General features: G+C 35.6%; 1 protein-coding gene across 8 annotated transcripts in view; it reads left to right on the top strand.

Moving 5' to 3' along the window:
- The window catches only part of SCN1A (sodium voltage-gated channel alpha subunit 1), a 143065-nt gene extending 137253 nt beyond the window's left edge, over positions 1 to 5812 (top strand). For all 8 annotated transcript variants that reach the window (XR_012421179.1, XR_012421178.1, XM_074009381.1 and 5 more), the window contains 2 exons: positions 557 to 827; positions 2555 to 5812. Coding sequence is in view for 6 of the 8 variants with exons in the window: in XM_074009381.1 (XP_073865482.1) it covers positions 557 to 827; positions 2555 to 3729 (1446 nt within the window). In the remaining 2 variants the exon portion in view is untranslated. The remainder of the gene's footprint in view (positions 1 to 556; positions 828 to 2554) is intronic.
- Positions 5813 to 19042: the final 13230 nt, after the last annotated feature.

Raw genomic sequence — 19042 nt, 5'->3', positions numbered from 1 at the left:
TCAGCATTCTGTGTCTGACAATGTTAGCCAAGGCTATTTGGTAGAAGAATATGAATATTGATGTGGTATTTAAATGCATAATGTTATAGATGTGTCCTGGAAATTCCAAATTCTCTTTAACAATTATTTCAGAATACAAGTGAAATATTAATAGTACTATATTTTAAAATGGATGTATGGTCCAGCTGATCATTAGAAAGTCTTGAAAAGAAATTAAATGGGTTTCTTACCTTCTCATAATCTTAAAATGTTGATATGCATTGCATATCTCTGGAAGAAATATACAGTATCGAGTGTTCTGGTTTTGTTGTTTTTTTTTTTTTCATCAGAAACCCTCTTTGGACAAGGGATTGTTATTCTGAGAAATGCACATTAGTAAATGGCAATTTAAATAACTAAATTTTAACAATTAATATGCTATAAATCATTCTTACAAAAATCAGGGTCAATGACTACTTTGCAAGAAACTAGAAAGTCAATTAATGCAGAAAGTACTTGATGCTAACGCACATGAGAAAACTCCTTTATTGCTAAAAGCATTTCTATTTCTCTACAGAACAAATTTCAAGGAATGGTCTTTGACTTCGTAACCAGACAAGTTTTTGACATAAGCATCATGATTCTCATCTGTCTTAACATGGTCACAATGATGGTGGAAACAGATGACCAGAGTGAATATGTGACTACCATTTTGTCACGAATCAATCTGGTGTTCATTGTGCTGTTTACTGGAGAGTGTGTACTGAAGCTCATCTCTCTACGCCATTATTACTTTACCATTGGCTGGAATATTTTTGATTTTGTGGTTGTCATTCTCTCCATTGTAGGTAAGAAATATTTAAAGTTCTTAAATTCAGTTAAATAGAAGTGAAAGTTGAAACAATCAAGATTAGATTCAAGATCATCCCAGCAATCAGAGATAATCACTGTAAATATTTTGATACATTTTATCCAGATGTTTGGTTTTTTTAACATAATGTCTCCTACTGTAGTCAGTATTGTTTCTTATTCTATCCATTTAGAATAATTATACTTAGTGTAAATGTAGTCATTTGAACTAGACCTGTGCTATTAAGTAAGATAAAAATGTTTTTGACATGTTGAGATTGAAGAACCAATACAGTATCTAGATGGTTCCATTAACAAGACTAGAAATGTAGTTTGGTACTCAGGAAAATTGCTTTTAGAGAATAGACATGGAGTCACTAGCATATAGATATTAGTGGAAAGTGGTTTCAAGATAAGGAAAAGTATTGCGTAAAAAGAGAATAAAGACGAGGACAAAACATTATTAGCAAATGCATATAGTAGGTTCTTTACGAGTGTCATGTAGAGATTTTCTAGACTACCTTAAAAATGGGTTTATAATAATGATGCACAAGGGAAATACAATGACATGGGACATCATTAGTACTATACTTCAAAGCCTGGAACATATAACTAGCCTCATGAGCAATAGCTCATTTCATTAGACACAACTAAAGCTCTAGTAAAGTGAAAAGCATCTGTCTGTGGGCCTAAACTATTCATTCTTCCCTAAACAGGATGATATGACTGGTTCAATATTTTGCTATTCAAAACAAGGCACCTCTGTTGGACAGATTTTCATGCCACTCCCTTCTCTGAAGAAACTGGCCTTATATCCAACACATTGTATACAGCCTTTGATTCCCACTAATTATAATCCTTGGTTATAACTAGTATGGCTAAGGTATAAAGGTGTATTCCTACACATCTCCTTCTCTCTCTCTTACACACACACACACACACACACACACACACACTCTTATACTTCGTCTTTTCAGAATGAGGCATTTAAACTTGAAGGCATTTGGTTTCTTGAGCTCTTCTTTTTAACTTTACAAATATAGTTTTTATTTAAAAAGCAAATGGAGAGAGAAGGTTAAAATAAGAAGACTGAGATTACAGTGTTAGGTACAGGAGACCAAAAAGAATTGAAATACAACATTAAGTACAGGAGACTAAAAAGAGCATCAACCTGGGATCCTTTTAGAAATGCACCAGAACATACATAAATAAGTATATAAAAATATTAGAGTGGAACTTAAGTAAGTACCAAGATCATGGGGAGGTGAAAGTAGCATCAAAAGCTACCAATACTTTCAGATGCAAAAGGAGTAAATAGAGAATTTAGAATGTGGCAATTTCAGAAAAAGTCACTGTATACATATAAACTTGTACCTATACTGTTGGGCCGCTACTGTTCAGTCAAATGTGAATTTTTAACTTATTTTATTTCTAAATTCTGACTTGGTACTTTACGTAAACTAAAAGTAGTTTATAAACATCTCTTAAAGATAAAAAAAAAAAGTACTGTAATCCTTATAGTTGAAATTATTGCTGAATTTCAAAATTAAGATTTATTTATAATATATAATATGCAATTGTATATATGTATTATATAGCTGCCATATTTAAGATAATATAACTGAGTTCAGGACTCTGAACTTTACCTTGGAGCTTTAGAAGAAACATATGTTTATTTTTAACGCATGATTTCTTCACTGGTTGGTATTCTCATTGTTTATTCTAGGTATGTTTCTGGCCGAGCTGATAGAAAAGTATTTCGTGTCCCCTACCCTGTTCCGAGTGATCCGTCTTGCCAGGATCGGCCGAATCCTACGTCTGATCAAAGGAGCAAAGGGGATCCGCACGCTGCTCTTTGCTTTGATGATGTCCCTTCCTGCGTTATTTAACATCGGCCTCCTGCTCTTCCTGGTCATGTTCATCTACGCCATCTTTGGGATGTCCAACTTTGCCTATGTTAAGAGGGAAGTTGGGATCGATGACATGTTCAACTTTGAGACCTTCGGCAACAGCATGATCTGCCTGTTCCAAATTACAACTTCTGCTGGCTGGGATGGATTGCTAGCACCCATTCTCAACAGTAAGCCACCTGACTGTGACCCTAATAAAGTTAACCCTGGAAGCTCAGTTAAGGGAGATTGCGGGAACCCATCTGTTGGAATTTTCTTTTTTGTCAGTTACATCATCATATCCTTCCTGGTTGTGGTGAACATGTACATCGCGGTCATCCTGGAGAACTTCAGTGTTGCTACTGAAGAAAGTGCAGAGCCTCTGAGTGAGGATGACTTTGAGATGTTCTATGAGGTTTGGGAGAAGTTTGATCCCGATGCAACTCAGTTCATGGAATTTGAAAAATTATCTCAGTTTGCAGCTGCACTTGAACCGCCTCTCAATCTGCCACAACCAAACAAACTCCAGCTCATTGCTATGGATTTGCCCATGGTGAGTGGTGACCGGATCCACTGTCTTGATATCTTATTTGCTTTTACAAAGCGGGTTCTAGGAGAGAGTGGAGAGATGGATGCTCTACGAATACAGATGGAAGAGCGATTCATGGCTTCCAATCCTTCCAAGGTCTCCTATCAGCCAATCACTACTACTTTAAAACGAAAGCAAGAGGAAGTATCTGCTGTTATTATTCAGCGTGCTTACAGACGCCACCTTTTAAAGCGAACTGTAAAACAAGCTTCCTTTACATACAATAAAAACAAAATCAAAGGTGGGGCTAATCTTATAAAAGAAGACATGATAATTGACAGAATAAATGAAAACTCTATTACAGAAAAAACTGATCTGACCATGTCCACTGCAGCTTGTCCACCTTCCTATGACCGGGTGACAAAGCCAATTGTGGAAAAACATGAGCAAGAAGGCAAAGATGAAAAAGCCAAAGGGAAATAAATGAAAACAAATAAAAATAATTGGGTGACAAATTGTTTACAGCCTGTGAAGGTGATGTATTTTTATCAACAGGACTCCTTTAGGAGGTCAATGCCAAACTGACTGTTTTTACACAAATCTCCTTAAGGTCAGTGCCTACAATAAGACAGTGACCCCTTGTCAGTAAACTGTGACTCTGTGTAAAGGGGAGACGACCTTGACAGGAGGTTACTGTTCTCACTACCAGCTGACACTGCTGAAGATAAGATACACAATGGCTAGTCAGACTGTAGGGACCAGTTTCAAGGGGTGCAAACCTATAATTTTGGGGTTGTTTAACATGAAACACTTTAGTATAGTAATTGTATCCACTGTTTGCATTTCAACTGCCACATTTGTCACATTTTTACGGAATCTGTTAGTGGATTCATCTTTTTGTTAATCCATGTGTTTATTATATGTGACTATTTTTGTAAACGAAGTTTCTGTTGAGAAATAGGCTAAGGACCTCTATAACAGGTATGCCACCTGGGGGTATGGCAACCACATGGCCCTCCCAGCTACACAAAGTCGTGGTTTGCATGAGGGCATGCTGCACTTAGAGATCATGCATGAGAAAAAGTCACAAGAAACACAAGTTCTTAAATTTCACCATATTTCTGGGAGGGTAATTGGGTGATAAGTGGAGGTGTTTTGTTGATCTTGTTTTGCAAAATCCAGCCCCTAGACCAAGTAGATAGTTTGCGGATAGGCCAGTAAATCTTAGCAGGTGCAAACTTCATTCAAATGTCTGGAGTCATAAATGTTATGTTTCTTTTTGTTGTATTAAAAAAAAAAAAAACCTGAATAGTGAATATTGCCCCTCACCCTCCACCGCCAGAAGACTGAATTGACCAAAATAACTCTTTATAAATTTCTGCTTTATCCTGCACTTTGTTTAGCCATCTTTGGCTCTCAGCAAGGTTGACACTGTATATGTTAAGGAAATGCTATTTATTATGTAAATAGTCATTTTGCCCTGTGGTGCACGTTTGAGCAAAAAAATAATGACCTAAGCACAGTATTTATTGCATCAAATATGTACCACAAGAAATGTAGAGTGCAAGCTTTACACAGGTAATAAAATGTATTCTGTACCATTTATAGATAGTTTGGATGCTATCAATGCATGTTTATATTACCGTGCTGCTGTATCTGGTTTCTCTCCCTGCTCAGAATCTTATTTATGAGAAACCATATGTCAGTGGTAAAGTCAAGGAAATTGTTCAACAGATCTCATTTATTTAAGTCATTAAGCAATAGTTTGCAGCACTTTAACAGCTTTTTGGTTATTTTTACATTTTAAGTGGATAACATATGGTATATAGCCAGACTGTACAGACACGTTTAAAAAACCACACTGCTTAACCTGTTAAAAATGTGTTTAGAATTTTACAAGCAAATATAAATACTGTAAAAAGTCATTTTATTTTTCAGCATTATGTACATAAATATGAAGAGGAAATTATCTTCAGGTTGATATCACAATCACTTTTCTTACTTTCTGTCCATAGTACTTTTTCACGAAAGAAATTTGCTAAATAAGACGTGAAAACAAGACTGGGGAGTTGTAGATTTCTGCTTTTTTAATTACATTTGCTAATTTTAGATCATTTCACAATTTTAAGGAGCAAAATAGGTTCACAACTCATATCCAAATTATGCTTTGCAATTGCAAAAGGGTTTAAAATTTTATTTGTACTTCTGGTAGTACCTGTACTAACTGAATTGAAGGTAGTGCTTATTTTATTTTTGTTCTTTTTTTCTGACTTTGGTTTATGTTTTCATTTCTTTGGAATAATGCTACTCTAGATTGTTTTAAATATAATGTGGGCTTCATAATTTTTTGTTTCCACAAAAACAGAGTAGTCAACTTATATAGTCAATTACATCAGGACATTTTGTGTTTCTTACAGAAGCAAACCATAGGCTCCTCTTTTTCTTAAAACTACTTAGATAAATTGTATTCGTGAACTGCATGCTGGAAAATGCTACTATTATGCTAAATAATGCTAACCAACATTTAAAATGTGCAAAACTAATAAAGATTACATTTTTTATTTTATTGTTTGCCCAGTCACTTTTTGTTAACAGAATATTATAATGATATGGAGATTTTTTACATTACAAATTGGGGGAGAAGGGGAGCACACACACACACACACACACACACACACACACACACACACAGAGGCATGCCCAGGTTGACAAGAAAACCTAGGGTAGATATGTCACTGGGGGTAGGGGGTAATGACCTCCCAGAATTACAAGCAGCAGGTGTGTTCTCTGTTAGGGGGAAGAACTGGTGTCAGAGGATAGCTAGTGATTCCAGGAGGAAGAGAAGTATGGGAGCCAGAGTGATGGTGGATGACCACTTGAGCTATGAAAATAAATCTTTAAATCATATTTAAAAATTTAGAGTTGCCATGTGTGTAGGATACTGTGTTTGCTCCTCCAGAGCCACTCTCTATGCTTCTGTATCATTCCGTGTGTCCCAGAAGGATGACTTCTACACACTGTATCAATGGGCTCTCCTACCTTTGAGCTCCCAATTGGTTTGGCCATAAGAAGCACCAGTGGGAAAGCACCAGAGAGAGAAGATTGACATAGGAATATTTCTTCTCCAATTCCTTCTTTGCTGGGTTGCCCTGGGTTGGCATTGGACTCATTCCTCCCCCAAAAGTCATACTCCAATCAGACTGCCCCTCATACAACTGAAGCTGCTTTCTCTGGGGTCTGGTAATCACCCCTCCCCTTGCTCCTTCAGGTCTGCTGCTGCATTGAGAGTGCTTTTGAATTCCTTGTAGCTTTCTCCTAACATTGCTGATATCTTTGTAAATGTCCCCTTCATGAAATTCTTCTATATGCCTCATTTCAGCATGCCATCTGTCTCCTGCCTGGCTGATACAAGGTGATTCAATAGCTCATGAAAGTCAGCAGGAAGCAAAGATGTGCCTTGCTTCAGCTTGGGGTCTTAATCTTGTTAACTTTTGCAGATAAAGAAAAATAGTAACTGGGGGAACCACAATGAAGTCCAGTGCAGAATTCATAGATATCATGGAAAGGTTACTCAGGTGGTCCAGATAGTAAAATTAACAGTCTAAATAAATCTATCTAAATTTCTGAGGAATGAGAAGCCTTCCCTTGTCATCAGGTGAAGCCAGAAGAGGGAATATAGCCTCAACTGGAAAAGGGACAGTAATTAAAAGTGCTTTTCCCATCCTTGTACAATGGAATGACTTTGCCTCTTCATAACATCACAATCCTAAAACAACACCTCAATTAATTCCGATATATTAGTAGCTGAAAAAAATTCCCATTTCCAACTAAGATAGGTAAGAATTATAGGATAAACTCTGCAGAATTTTTATACTACCCATCCACGCCATTACTCACTGTTACCTTTCCAAATACAAAGAGAAGAACTGGTAAAACATAATCATATAAATCTCCACATTCCACGGTGTGTCAGAAACAGCTAAGCAGAGAGAAAAGTCAACATGGAAAACATTGTTTGGTGATGTTTACATATATTTTTGCCAAATTTCTTTCCATAAATAGAACTCTAACTTTCTAATTCAGTATTAGATTTGCCACAGATATCCTATGCAACATTTTAGGTCTAAAACTCTAGGTTAGAAAGTTATGTGGTAAATTTATGCCTCCTTATAAACACAAAGATAATTTTTGATCTCATTAAAACTTACTTTAAAAAAAAACTTTGCAAATAGCCTTTAATATCTCTGTAAGACATGGGGTTAGGTGGAATATTATTCTGATTCAATATTTCATTTCTTATGTCTCATCTCGTATACTTTCTAAGATGAAAAAATTAGGTAGAATGTATTTCACATAAAAACACATTGAATTCTTTATTTTGGAGTTATAGCAGACTATAAATAAGGCTATTCTTATTTTCTCAAGTTTGAAATGAACTGAAAGATCGATTTAGAGGTCAAAGATCAAAATATGTTTATTTCCAATTATGATTAATTGTTAAAGGTAAATTTAAATGTAAGGCTAGGTTGTTCTGTTAATAATCTGTTTCTGTATTAGACTAACTCATGCCATTAGTGGGAGAACTGTACAGTTCTAGAGTGGACATATGAGGCCTTTTTTCAATACCTTTGTAAATGAGACAAAGAACAACTCAGCACACATGCCTCCTGCAGACAAAATAGAAGCACAGCGGTTGCCATGAGTCATACATGTTTCTTTCTTCCAACACCATCATCAAGATAAGTTCTCTTCCTACCATCAAGGTAACTTGAGCTTCTCCGTATTTTTTTCTCAAGATAATTGAGCAAGATACCACACAATTTTAATTATACAATGGAATTGAAGGCGTTCTAAGAACTGGTAAATAATAGTATTTTAACATTCTAAATAGTTATTAGAATCTAAGGATAGATTATTCAACTGATGTGTTTTAAATAGTATTTTATATTTTATATAAGAATAAGTAGGGATTTACAACACTCAGAATAATAAAATCTAGCCCATTCTTTGGAAATATGAATTAAAATGTATCATTGAATATATATTTTAAATGCTGTTAAATTCCTTTTTAACATTGTCAATTAAAGGACATACCTTCTTTACCAAAAAAAAAAAAAAAATCTCCACATTCATTTTGACATATTTGGCATGATATTTTCTGTGCTAAAAAGTAATTATTCTTCAAAGAATGATGAGGTCATGTCAGTAAGATGCAGGAACCAAGTAGAAGAGGCTTCCCACTGACCAAATCTGGGGCAAGTTGAGCATCAAAATAAATGATAGTAAAAGATTATAATTCATTGAATAAAATAAGAATCAACAAATACATACTGATGTAAATAAATAAGGAAAAATACAAATCTGTTTCTTGCAGTTGAATGCTAACTAACAATTGTAGAAGAAATAATGGAGTTAGAAAATCACTATTTGGCAATCATCCTAATGACAATTGATTCATACAAGAATCATCGATGAGTATTAAAACATGGGTGAAAGTTTGATGAGGAATAGGATATTTACATAATCTTAAAGTATCTCTTCTCTATTAAATAAAAAATTTAAAAAGAAGAAAATATACTTTGGAGAAACACAGCAGACAATACCTTCAAAGATATCATCAATTATGAGACCAACTGATACTATGTGCCTCCTGATAAAATATCCTGAAAGGGCCACATTACTTCTAACCATAATCTAACCAGAAGGAAAACCAAATTGAGGACACACTATAAAATAACTGGACCGAACTCTTTAAAAATGTCAATGTCATGAAGGACAAAGAAAGGCTAAAGAATTCCATGAGGTCAAAGAACTATGACAACTAAACACAATTCTGGATGGAATATCAAATTAAAAAAAAACAAATAATACTATTGGGAAAGCTGAATACATTTGAATATGGACTATTTACTAGTTATTAGTATTACAATAGTGCTAATTTTCCCAATTTTGTTAAGACTAGTGTGCCTATTCCATGAAAATAGAAAACGTTCTTGTTCTCTGAAAATGCATGCTAAAATATTTAGGGGTGAATGCAACAATGTCTGCAACTCATTCTTGAATCAGTTCAAAGAAAAATGAGTTACATGTATATATATATGTATGTATGTAAAGAGAAATAGATAAAAGTATAGATATCTGTGTGTCTTTAGAAAGGGGAGGATTTTTTTTGGCTATGTGTTATTGAAGTGCCTATGTCTGCGCGTTCACACTATCATATTTTGTATGCCCTGGACTTTATAATTTCTACCTTCAAAATTAGATCTACTGTTTGTAATTAATTCAATGTATACTGGTTTTTTAACTACTATTCTCATTTCCTAGCAGTAATCTTCCTGAAAAGTCACGAAATGATTACCTTCCTTGTTCTTCATAATAGTCACTGTTTAATTAAAATAAGAATATTTTAGAAAAGATCTGTGGCATAGTGGTTAAGGCCCCAGTATTTGATGCTAAATAGATCTGATTTGGAGAATTGTGATAGATACTCTGGTGATTCTGTCTATACAATAACAGAAGGTGGCGCTTTGCTGTCTAAGCTGGGGACCAGACACTGTGGATGTAAAGAGTAATTCCAAACACAGCTCCACAGAGCAGCACCCCTATGACAAAGTTTTCATATGTCTATAGTTAAGCCAGAAAATTAAGAATAATGCCATAAATATTTATAAAACTGAACATATCCAAGTTAAAGACCTTTATTCTAAAATTGTGTCTTTTAGATTGTTTTCTAAAGACTAATATCATTTAATGTTTAAATGTTCTTTTGAAATGATGGTGAGAATATGTGATAATGAGTTATTTGTTTTAATATTTTATTTGGCCAAGTGTAAAATTGGCAACCTGGTGTCAGTCCTCCCATTTGTATTTTACTGGTGCATGAAATCCAGAAGTCTAGTAACCATTGGGATAGACAACTCTACTGCATAAGTTTGTATGTTTGTATATCTGTATCACAAAACCCAGACACTCGAACTATATAAACTTGTCACACTAAAGACAGCAAATATGTCTGGTAATTGCATATTCTTCATGTGTGCACTGGAATTTCTTATTATATAAGAAAATAAATGTGTTTCTGAATCACCACGAATTGGGTACAGCTGATAGTACTATTCTTCCTGGCACATGGAAATATCCCACTGAGGTTGTCAATCAATATTGATTTAATCAGTGTGGCAGCAAAGGCACTAGAAGAGGAAAATACTCTAGACAATCAAGACTAGATGGGAAAGTTGCATCATCAAGAAATTCTTAAAATCACAAGTGGATAATTTGCAATATCAATTGATTTTACTCAATGGCTCGAGTCCTTTATCATTCCCTTAGAACACTCCTCATATTTGCAGATAACTCAGCCCCTCACCTCAGCAAGAAACAAGAGTACATCATCATAAACTTCCTCAGTTTCTTTCCTATCCAGTGAAAACTACCTAAGTCCCTTTTCCCTTCCCTTTTCCTTCCCTTACCTTCCCTTTTCTTTCCTTCCATTCTCTTCCTTTTTCCTTCCTTAGTTTTTCTTACTTTACCTCCCCCTCCTACCTTTTTCCCTTTCTCCCTCTCTTCCTTCCTTCCCCCCTCTCTCCTTCCTTCCTTCCTTCCATCTGTCCTTTTATATCTTTTCAGAGATTAGGTTTTCCCATTCATTTCTACATTTTCAGATACTTTGCTCCATGACTTGTTCTACTTCTCTTGTATCTTTATTCTTTCCCTCTTGACTGATCTTGTGTCTGCCTTTGCATTTTCAAAATCAGTTTTTCTAACCTTAAAAAATAACTTTGCTCAACCCTGATGCATCTTTATTCACTGTGTCATTATCTCATTATTTTTAAAGGTTGGTTTCTAAAACCAGAGCTCTATATTCATTACCTTTACTCTTGGTTAAAATTAAAATAAATAATAGGTCTCAGCGATATTCATGAGAAAATTTGACTGTGAATAATCTTTTTGGTATAAACACTTTGGATTTTCAAAATGTTATGCTAGCTGTTAACTTTCCCAATAACATTATGAGGGAAGGGCTGGAAAGTACAAAAGGTAGATATAGGAACCAAGAACATTACCCTTATGGAGCCAAGCTATACATACTCTGTCTCTGGTTATCATAAATACACCTCCTATATTCAATGCTTGCTTAGAAAGGCATGATGGCCACAGAGCAATTCAATTATTCACTGTGATGGGTTTTTTGTTTGTTTTCTCCCCACAGAATGCAACTTATGAGGATATGGAGACCAGAAAGTCCCTAAAATAAATTTGTAAAAAAAAATTTTAAGGATAAATTCATCATGAAAAAATACATTGTTATAAAAAATTTAATTTTTCCTCTAAGTTGTTATGAACTGACTACCCCTGTGTTAATTAAATTTGCCATTATGCATGCGTATATTTTGTTGGAAAGCATTGAGATACAAGTCTTATTTTTCTTCTTCAAACTGTTTGAAATAAATTGTGACTCAAATTCGAATACCAGCCCAATGCTGAATCTTACTCTTCCAGAGCACCTTCTCTCTCTTCTTCATGGTCTCAAACGTGGCTCCTACTTTTACCACTCTAAATTAGCTAAATTTGATCTTTATTCAGTCTTCATCATATCTGGCAGATTTTTTAGAATTCGATGGTGATGATGATCATCAACTCCCTCTTTAAATTGCATCTTACTGTGTCTTCCATAAAACTAGAGCACCCTAGGCCTCTTACTACGTCTTTGATTCTTTTTGTTGTTGTTGTTGTTGTTGAGATGGAGTCTCACTCTGTCGCCAGGCTGGAGTCCAGTGGCACAACCTCCTCTCACTGCAACCTCCACCTCCCTGGTTCAAGCAATACCCCTGCCTCAGCCTCCCGAGTAGCTGGGACTACAGGCGCACACCATCACACCCAGCTAATTTTTTTGTATTTTTTAACAGAAACATGGTTTCACCGTTTTGGCCAGGATGATCTCGATCTCCTGACCTCGTGATCCACCCACCCCACCTCCCAAAGTACTGGGATTACAGGTGTTAAGTCACTGCGCCCGGCCTATATCTTTGATTCTTTGCATTTACTCATATCAATTTTTTTTCTCCTTTTAGATTTGTAGTGCAGCAACAGCCTTTTTGCTGAGTTGGTGCTGCATCTTCACCTGTTTGTTGGTCTTCTATACTTGCATATTCAGCTATCACCTTAAACTTAATATGTCCAAAACTAGTCGCTTTATAGTCTATCCCTATCAGCCATCAACAAAACTAGCCAGAAGTCAACCTGCTTTCCCCATATCTGTTATTGTTCAAGTTATCTTTCTAATTCAGCAAAATAAATAAGTACAATTACAGGATATATTGAAGAACAAATGAGTAATGCTATGTGACGATACAAGGGAAGGTTATATAATAGGAAAACTTCTTTCTTTCTTTTTTTTTTTTAACAGAGTTTCCCTCTGTCACCCAGGCTAGAGTGCAGTGGCGTGATCTCGACTTGCTGCAGCTTCCACTCCCCGGGTTCAAACGATTCTCCTGCCTCCCAAGTAGCTGAGATTACAGGCGCCCACGACTGCACCTGGCTAATTTTTGTGTTTTTGGTGGAGATAGGGTTTCACCATGTTGGCCAGGCTGGTCTCGAACTCCTGACCTCAAGTAATCCGCCTGCCTCGGCCCCCCAAAATGCTGGGATTACAGGTGTGAGCCACCACGCCGAGCCTATAATGGAATAACTTCTGATCTGGGTTTTGAAGAATAAGGAGGGTAGGACAGCCAGGAGAGCAAAAATATCAGACCAATGGCCAAAACCACAGGCTCTAGAGTCAGATTGCCTGGATTCAAATATCAGCTATACTGATATTACAAAAGTTTCTTAGCCTCTCATTGCCTCAATTTCATCATCTGTAAAAATGGTAATAATAATTCTTATGAGGACTAAATGAGTTAACGGAAGTAAAGCTTTCAGATCAACAGTTCCAGGCATATAATTACTAAGTAAGTCTTTGTTCTAATGATGACAATCAAAGACACATATGAAAATGAGAAAATGACTTATAGTTTCTGTCCCTAGTGATAAGCAGAAAAGGGAGATGAGGAAGGGACTTTACTGACCCAAGCAGAAATAGAAACTAAGAACCCATGACTGTATTGTCTACCTTGGACACTAAAATGGACAGTTCAGAGCATTTTCAAGAGTTCGCTATTGCTAATGTGAAAAGTGAGCAATGACAGTGACTGAGAGACAAGCAAGATTCAGTTCAAAAAGGGCTTTAAATGCAGGGTGGGGGCCTTGGTGATGAAGACCCATTTAGAAATTTGTAAAAGAAGTGAAAGTCAGTGAGAGCAGATTTTGACTTCCAGACAAAGGAAATATTCAATGTGAATTTTATAATTGTTTTTTCTAATTCTGTGAAAAATGACATTGGTAAAAAACAATAAATGTTGGTGAGGTACAGTGAAAAGGAAAGGCTTATACGTTGTGGGAACATAAATTAGTACAATTTATGTACTATTTATATACAATTTATGTTTCCTCTATGGAAAACAGTATGGGAGATTTCTCAAAGAACTAAAAGAGATCTAACATTCTATCTAGCAATCCCCCTACTGGGTGTCTACTTAAAGGAAAATAAGTTATTACATCCGAAAGACACCTACATTTGCAGGTTTATCACAGCCCAGTTCACAATTGCAAAGATATGGAATCTACATAAGTTTCCATCAACTGAAGAGTGGATAAAGAAAATCAGGGGTGTCCAAGGTAGACAATACAGTCATGGGTTCTTAGTTTCTGTTTCTGCTTGGGCCAGTAAAGCCCCTTCCTCATCTCCCTTTTCTACTTATCACTAGGGACAGAAACTAAAAGTCATGGCTTCAGGCTTCTAAAGTCTAAAACAAAACAAAACAGAACAAGAACAATAAAGTTAGGCAGGACAAGCTTGAAGACTAAATAGTAGTATTTATGGCAGGATACTACTCAGCCATAAAAATGAATGAAACATCTTTGGCAGCCAATAGGATGGAACTGGAGGTAATTATCCTAAGTGAAGTAACTCAGGAATAGAAAAACAGATACCACATGTTCTCCCTTACAAGTGGGAGCTAAGCCATGGGTATGCAAAGGCATAAAGAGTGCTATAATGGACACTGGAGATTCAGAAGTAGGGAGGGGGAGAGGGAGATGAGGAATAAAACATCACCTATTGGGTACAATGTACACCATTCATCACTACATCACTACACTAAAAGCTCAGACTTCATCACTATACAATTCACCCACGCATCGACAAAAAAAAACTTGTACCACTAAAGCAATGGAAATAATAAATAAATTAAATAAATAAATAAGAAGCAATTGCTGAAAACAAGAAGACAAAAGAAACAGAAATCAGGGACAAAGTTTAGGAAGCTACTGGGAAAACACAAGCAATGATGAGACATAAGCCTTGAATATCTTCTTTCTTTCTACCCCGTGAAAGCAAGTCCATTCTTCAGGATTCGGAGACAGCTTCTTTGTTTATTACTGGAAAAGAATTTTTTCTCCTATGAATCTCTGTGGGATTCATTCAAAAGTGCCAGGGTTTGGACATGTACCCAAATACTCAAACCCAAACACTTTTGAGAGTGAAAGAGGACAATATTAATAACTGTGCTAAAACAGGCACAATCCAGGACTCTTACAGGCACATCAGGACAGAGGGTTACCAATCCACCATTATGTGTATTTTGGAATGTAAATTTCTCCCTTTTATCACCCTTACTTCTACTCTGTCACAAGAAAATGCATACCATCTGCCTGATAGGCAGAAATGAACTTCTATAGTGCTTGGCATACATAAAATGATTAGTAAGTATTTAGTAAATGAGCAATTGAATTAAATTTTAGTAGTGCTTTAAATGATTATTTTAAAAAATTTTTACCCCTCTGAAATCTGTTTTCTTATGCAGAATATCAGAGGGCTTCCGTTATATATAAGATGCATAAAATCATAAGATATCACAAAACTTACAAATGAAAATTGACCTTGGTATATTACAGTAATATTGAATATATATGACTCATATTTCAAAGAGCATGTGTTACATGCATAAGAGTGCATATCATACCTCTTATCTATAAAGAGACATAGATATAGATAAGTATAGATATGTTTACATATAAATATTTTCAAGACATGAGTACATAAATTGATTTTAAACTCTTTAGAATTTAAGGGTTATATAGTACTCACCTCATTTTTTGTTAGGGTAAAATTATTGAGCTTGCCATTTTAAATTTGTTTATTCTTATCTTCTAAAAGGAAGTAGTGCTACTGGACCTTGTTTTCTCTTCAACATTACTTGGCCTGATTTCTATCTGCATTATTAATGTTCATCTTTCATCAAGGATGGTGAAGAAATGTCTTGTTCAGCAGTATTTCTTGCAGTCATGGAAAACAAAAATTTTTAAAGGCAAACAAATTGTGCCTTTGATCAGCCTTAGTCATAAGTGCAGCCATTTGCCCTACCTAAGGGAAACGTCTATTGAGTTATACTGATTGATAACCTGAGGCAGGTGAAATGCTAGAGCAAAATGTAGGAACCATAAGATTGTGAATGTATAAATATGTAAGAAGGTGGATAATAGGATTTATGGGGAATGGTTAAAGTATCTACGAATATTTCTCTCAAAGAAGAGAATGAGGAATGACATTATTACAGCAGAACTTCTTCTATTTATTATATGTTATGATTTTCTAAAATAAAATTCATTAGACATTAATAGTATTAAATTTAGTATGAAACTAGTCAGCTATGTCTTAGAATTTTATGGCATTCCCCTTTCACAGTAATGTAGACTTTTTTGTAGCATGCACCTTAAAACTCTTCCAGTCTCCTCCACCCCATTACCCAGTTCCAACACCGCTTCCACATTTTTAGGTATTTATTATACCAGCACTCCCACTTTTTGGTATCAATTTCTGCCTTAGTTCATGCAGATTGTTATGAAAAATACCATAGACTGGGTGGCTTAAAAACAACAGAAATTTATTTCTCAAAGTTCTGGAGGCTGGAAGTACGTGATCAAGGCCACAGAAGATTTGATGTCTCGTGAAGGACTATTTCCTTGTTCGAAGACAAGGGTCTTCTTACTGAGTCCGCACATGACAGAAGGAGAGAGGGAGATGTTTGGGCACTTTTATAAGGACACTAATCTTAATCATGAGGGCTCTGCTATCATACCTAAACACCTCCCTAAGATCCACCCTCAGATACCATCATGTGGGAGGTTAGGATTTCAATATATGAGTTTGGGGGAGATATAAACATTCAGTCTATAGAATATGGCAAATGCTATTAGCAATAAACATTCAGCCTATAGCATATGGCAAATACTATTAGCACATTTGATGTTACTCAATTCTTTCTTATCATTTGAATTAATAAAAAACATTAATTATCTGTGAACAATTATAGTTACAATAAGTTAATCTTAGCAGTAGAGGTTTTATTTTAAAACATTCAAAGAGATTGCAAAAGATACTTCTGAAACAGAAATTAGTCTTGATTGTTGTAACAAAACAAGACTATGATATTTACATAGTAGGAAATGAGAAGCCAAAACATAAACACTAGTAAAACTTAGTTCATATTTTTTCATGAGTTGTAAGTATATGTAAAAGTAGATCAAAAACATTTACTGGCCAGGCGCAGTGGCTCATGCCTGTAATCCCAGCACTTTGGGAGGCCGAGGTGGGTGGATCACGAGGTCAGGAGATCGAGACCATCCTGGCTAACACGGTGAAATCCCGTCTCTACTAAAAATACCAAAAAAAAAAAAAAAAAAAAAAAAAAATTAGCCGGGCGCCTGTAGTCCCAACTACTCGGGAGGCTGAGGCAGGAGAATGGCGTGAACCCAGGAGGCGGAGCTTGCAGTGAGCCGAAATCACGTCACTGCACTCCAGCCTGGGCGACTGAGCAAGACTCCGTCTCAGAAAAAAAAAAAAAAATTTACTTACTTTTTCAAACTTTCTAAGCTACTGTTTCTCAATCACTCTTTCAGAAAACCAGAAATACTGTTCATCTAGTAAAATTGCTAACACCTTGAGCTAATTATTTAACTTTGCTGAACATTGAATTCTCATTTACAAAATGAAGGATTTGAAAGATAAAATCTTTCAAGGTTCATTTTCGTTTCAAAACATTATTTTTCAGAGAGTAAAAACTATTTCTAGTAGCATAAAACAATTATCATAATTAACCTAGTGAATCAAGTAAACTTCACATTAATTTTATAGATTTTTAAGACAATATACAAAGGGTTTCTCCTGACAAGGTATAACTTCCGTCTATACAGTGATTTTGGTATAATAACTATGAGACGAAAAAGGATACCAATATTATAGAAGAGATCCAATTCTTAGGAATTTGTGGAAGATGATAGAAATCTGCGAAAGGTGATTTTCCTCTACTCTGCCCTTCAAGGCTGTGCGTTTGTCATCGGGAAGCTCACGTTTCAGCCTCTAATTAAACTCTAAAATAGGACCTAACTCTAGATTATCCTGACAAATATAGACTCTTTGATACTGTCTGAATAACAATTTGGAAATAAATTACTGAATTTTAAGGCCTGCCATATTCAGATGCACATCTTTTTTCTTTATACATAATAGCTGTAACTATTTTAGTCATATATGTAACAATTTGCTACACTTACATAACCAAATCAGGATAACTGAGATATCTATCATCTTAAATGTTTACCTTTCTTTATTCTAGGGCATTCAAATTATTTCTTTTTAGCTATTTTGAAATATGCATCCTATTAATGTTAACTATAGTCAACCTACTGATCTATCGAACACCAGGTCTTATTTCTTCTATCTAATTGTACATATGTACTCATGAATCAACCTCTCTTCATGCCCTACTTCCCCCTACCCTTCTAGCATCTGGTAACCACCAATCTACTCTCAACCCCCATGAGACCCACTTTTTCAGCTCCCACATATGAGTAAGAACATGCAATATTTCTTTCTGTTCTTTACTTATTTCACTTAATATGATGATCTCCAGATCCATTTTCTTTACCCATTCATCTGTTGATAGACAATTAGGTTGATTCCATATTTTGGCTATTGTAAATAGTGTTGAAATAAACAGGGTGGGAGACATTTTTTGATATATTTATTTCCTTTCTTTTGGATATATACTCAATGGCGGCATCACTGAATCATATGGTAGTTCCATTTGTAGTTTCTTCAAGAACTTCCATCCTGTTTTCCATAATAGGTATACTGATTTACATTCCCACCAATGGTATAAAAGGTTCTTTCTCCACATCTCGTTAGCATCTATTATTCCCTTTTTTATAAAAGCCATTCTAACAGGCATGTGCTGTGGTGGTTTGCTGCACCCATCGACCCGTCATCTAGGTTTTAAGCCCCGCATGCCTTAGGTATTTGTCCTAATGCTCTCCCTCCCCTTGTCCCCAACCTCCCAACAGGCCCAGGGTGTGACATTCCCCTCCCTGTGTCCACATGTTCTCATTGTTCAACTCCCACTTATCAGTGAGAACATGTAGTGTTTGGTCTTCTGTTCCTGTGTTGGTTTGCTGAGAATGATGGTTTCCAGCTTCATTCATGTCCCTGCAAAGGACATGAACTCATTCTTTTTTATGGCTGCATAGTATTTCATGGAGTATATTTGCTATATTTTCTTTATGCAGTCTATCATCAATGGACATTTGGGTTGGTTCCAAGTATTAGCTATTGTGAATAGTGCTGCAATAAACATGTGCGTGCATGTGTCTTTATAGTAGAATGATTTATAATCCTTTCGGTATACACCCAGTAATGGGA

Source organism: Macaca fascicularis, chromosome 12, assembly GCF_037993035.2.
Source record: "Macaca fascicularis isolate 582-1 chromosome 12, T2T-MFA8v1.1".
In the NCBI taxonomy this organism is placed as follows: domain Eukaryota; kingdom Metazoa; phylum Chordata; class Mammalia; order Primates; family Cercopithecidae; genus Macaca; species Macaca fascicularis.
The sequence above is the reverse complement of the archived record's forward strand: the minus strand, read 5'-3'. Positions and strand labels throughout refer to the sequence as shown.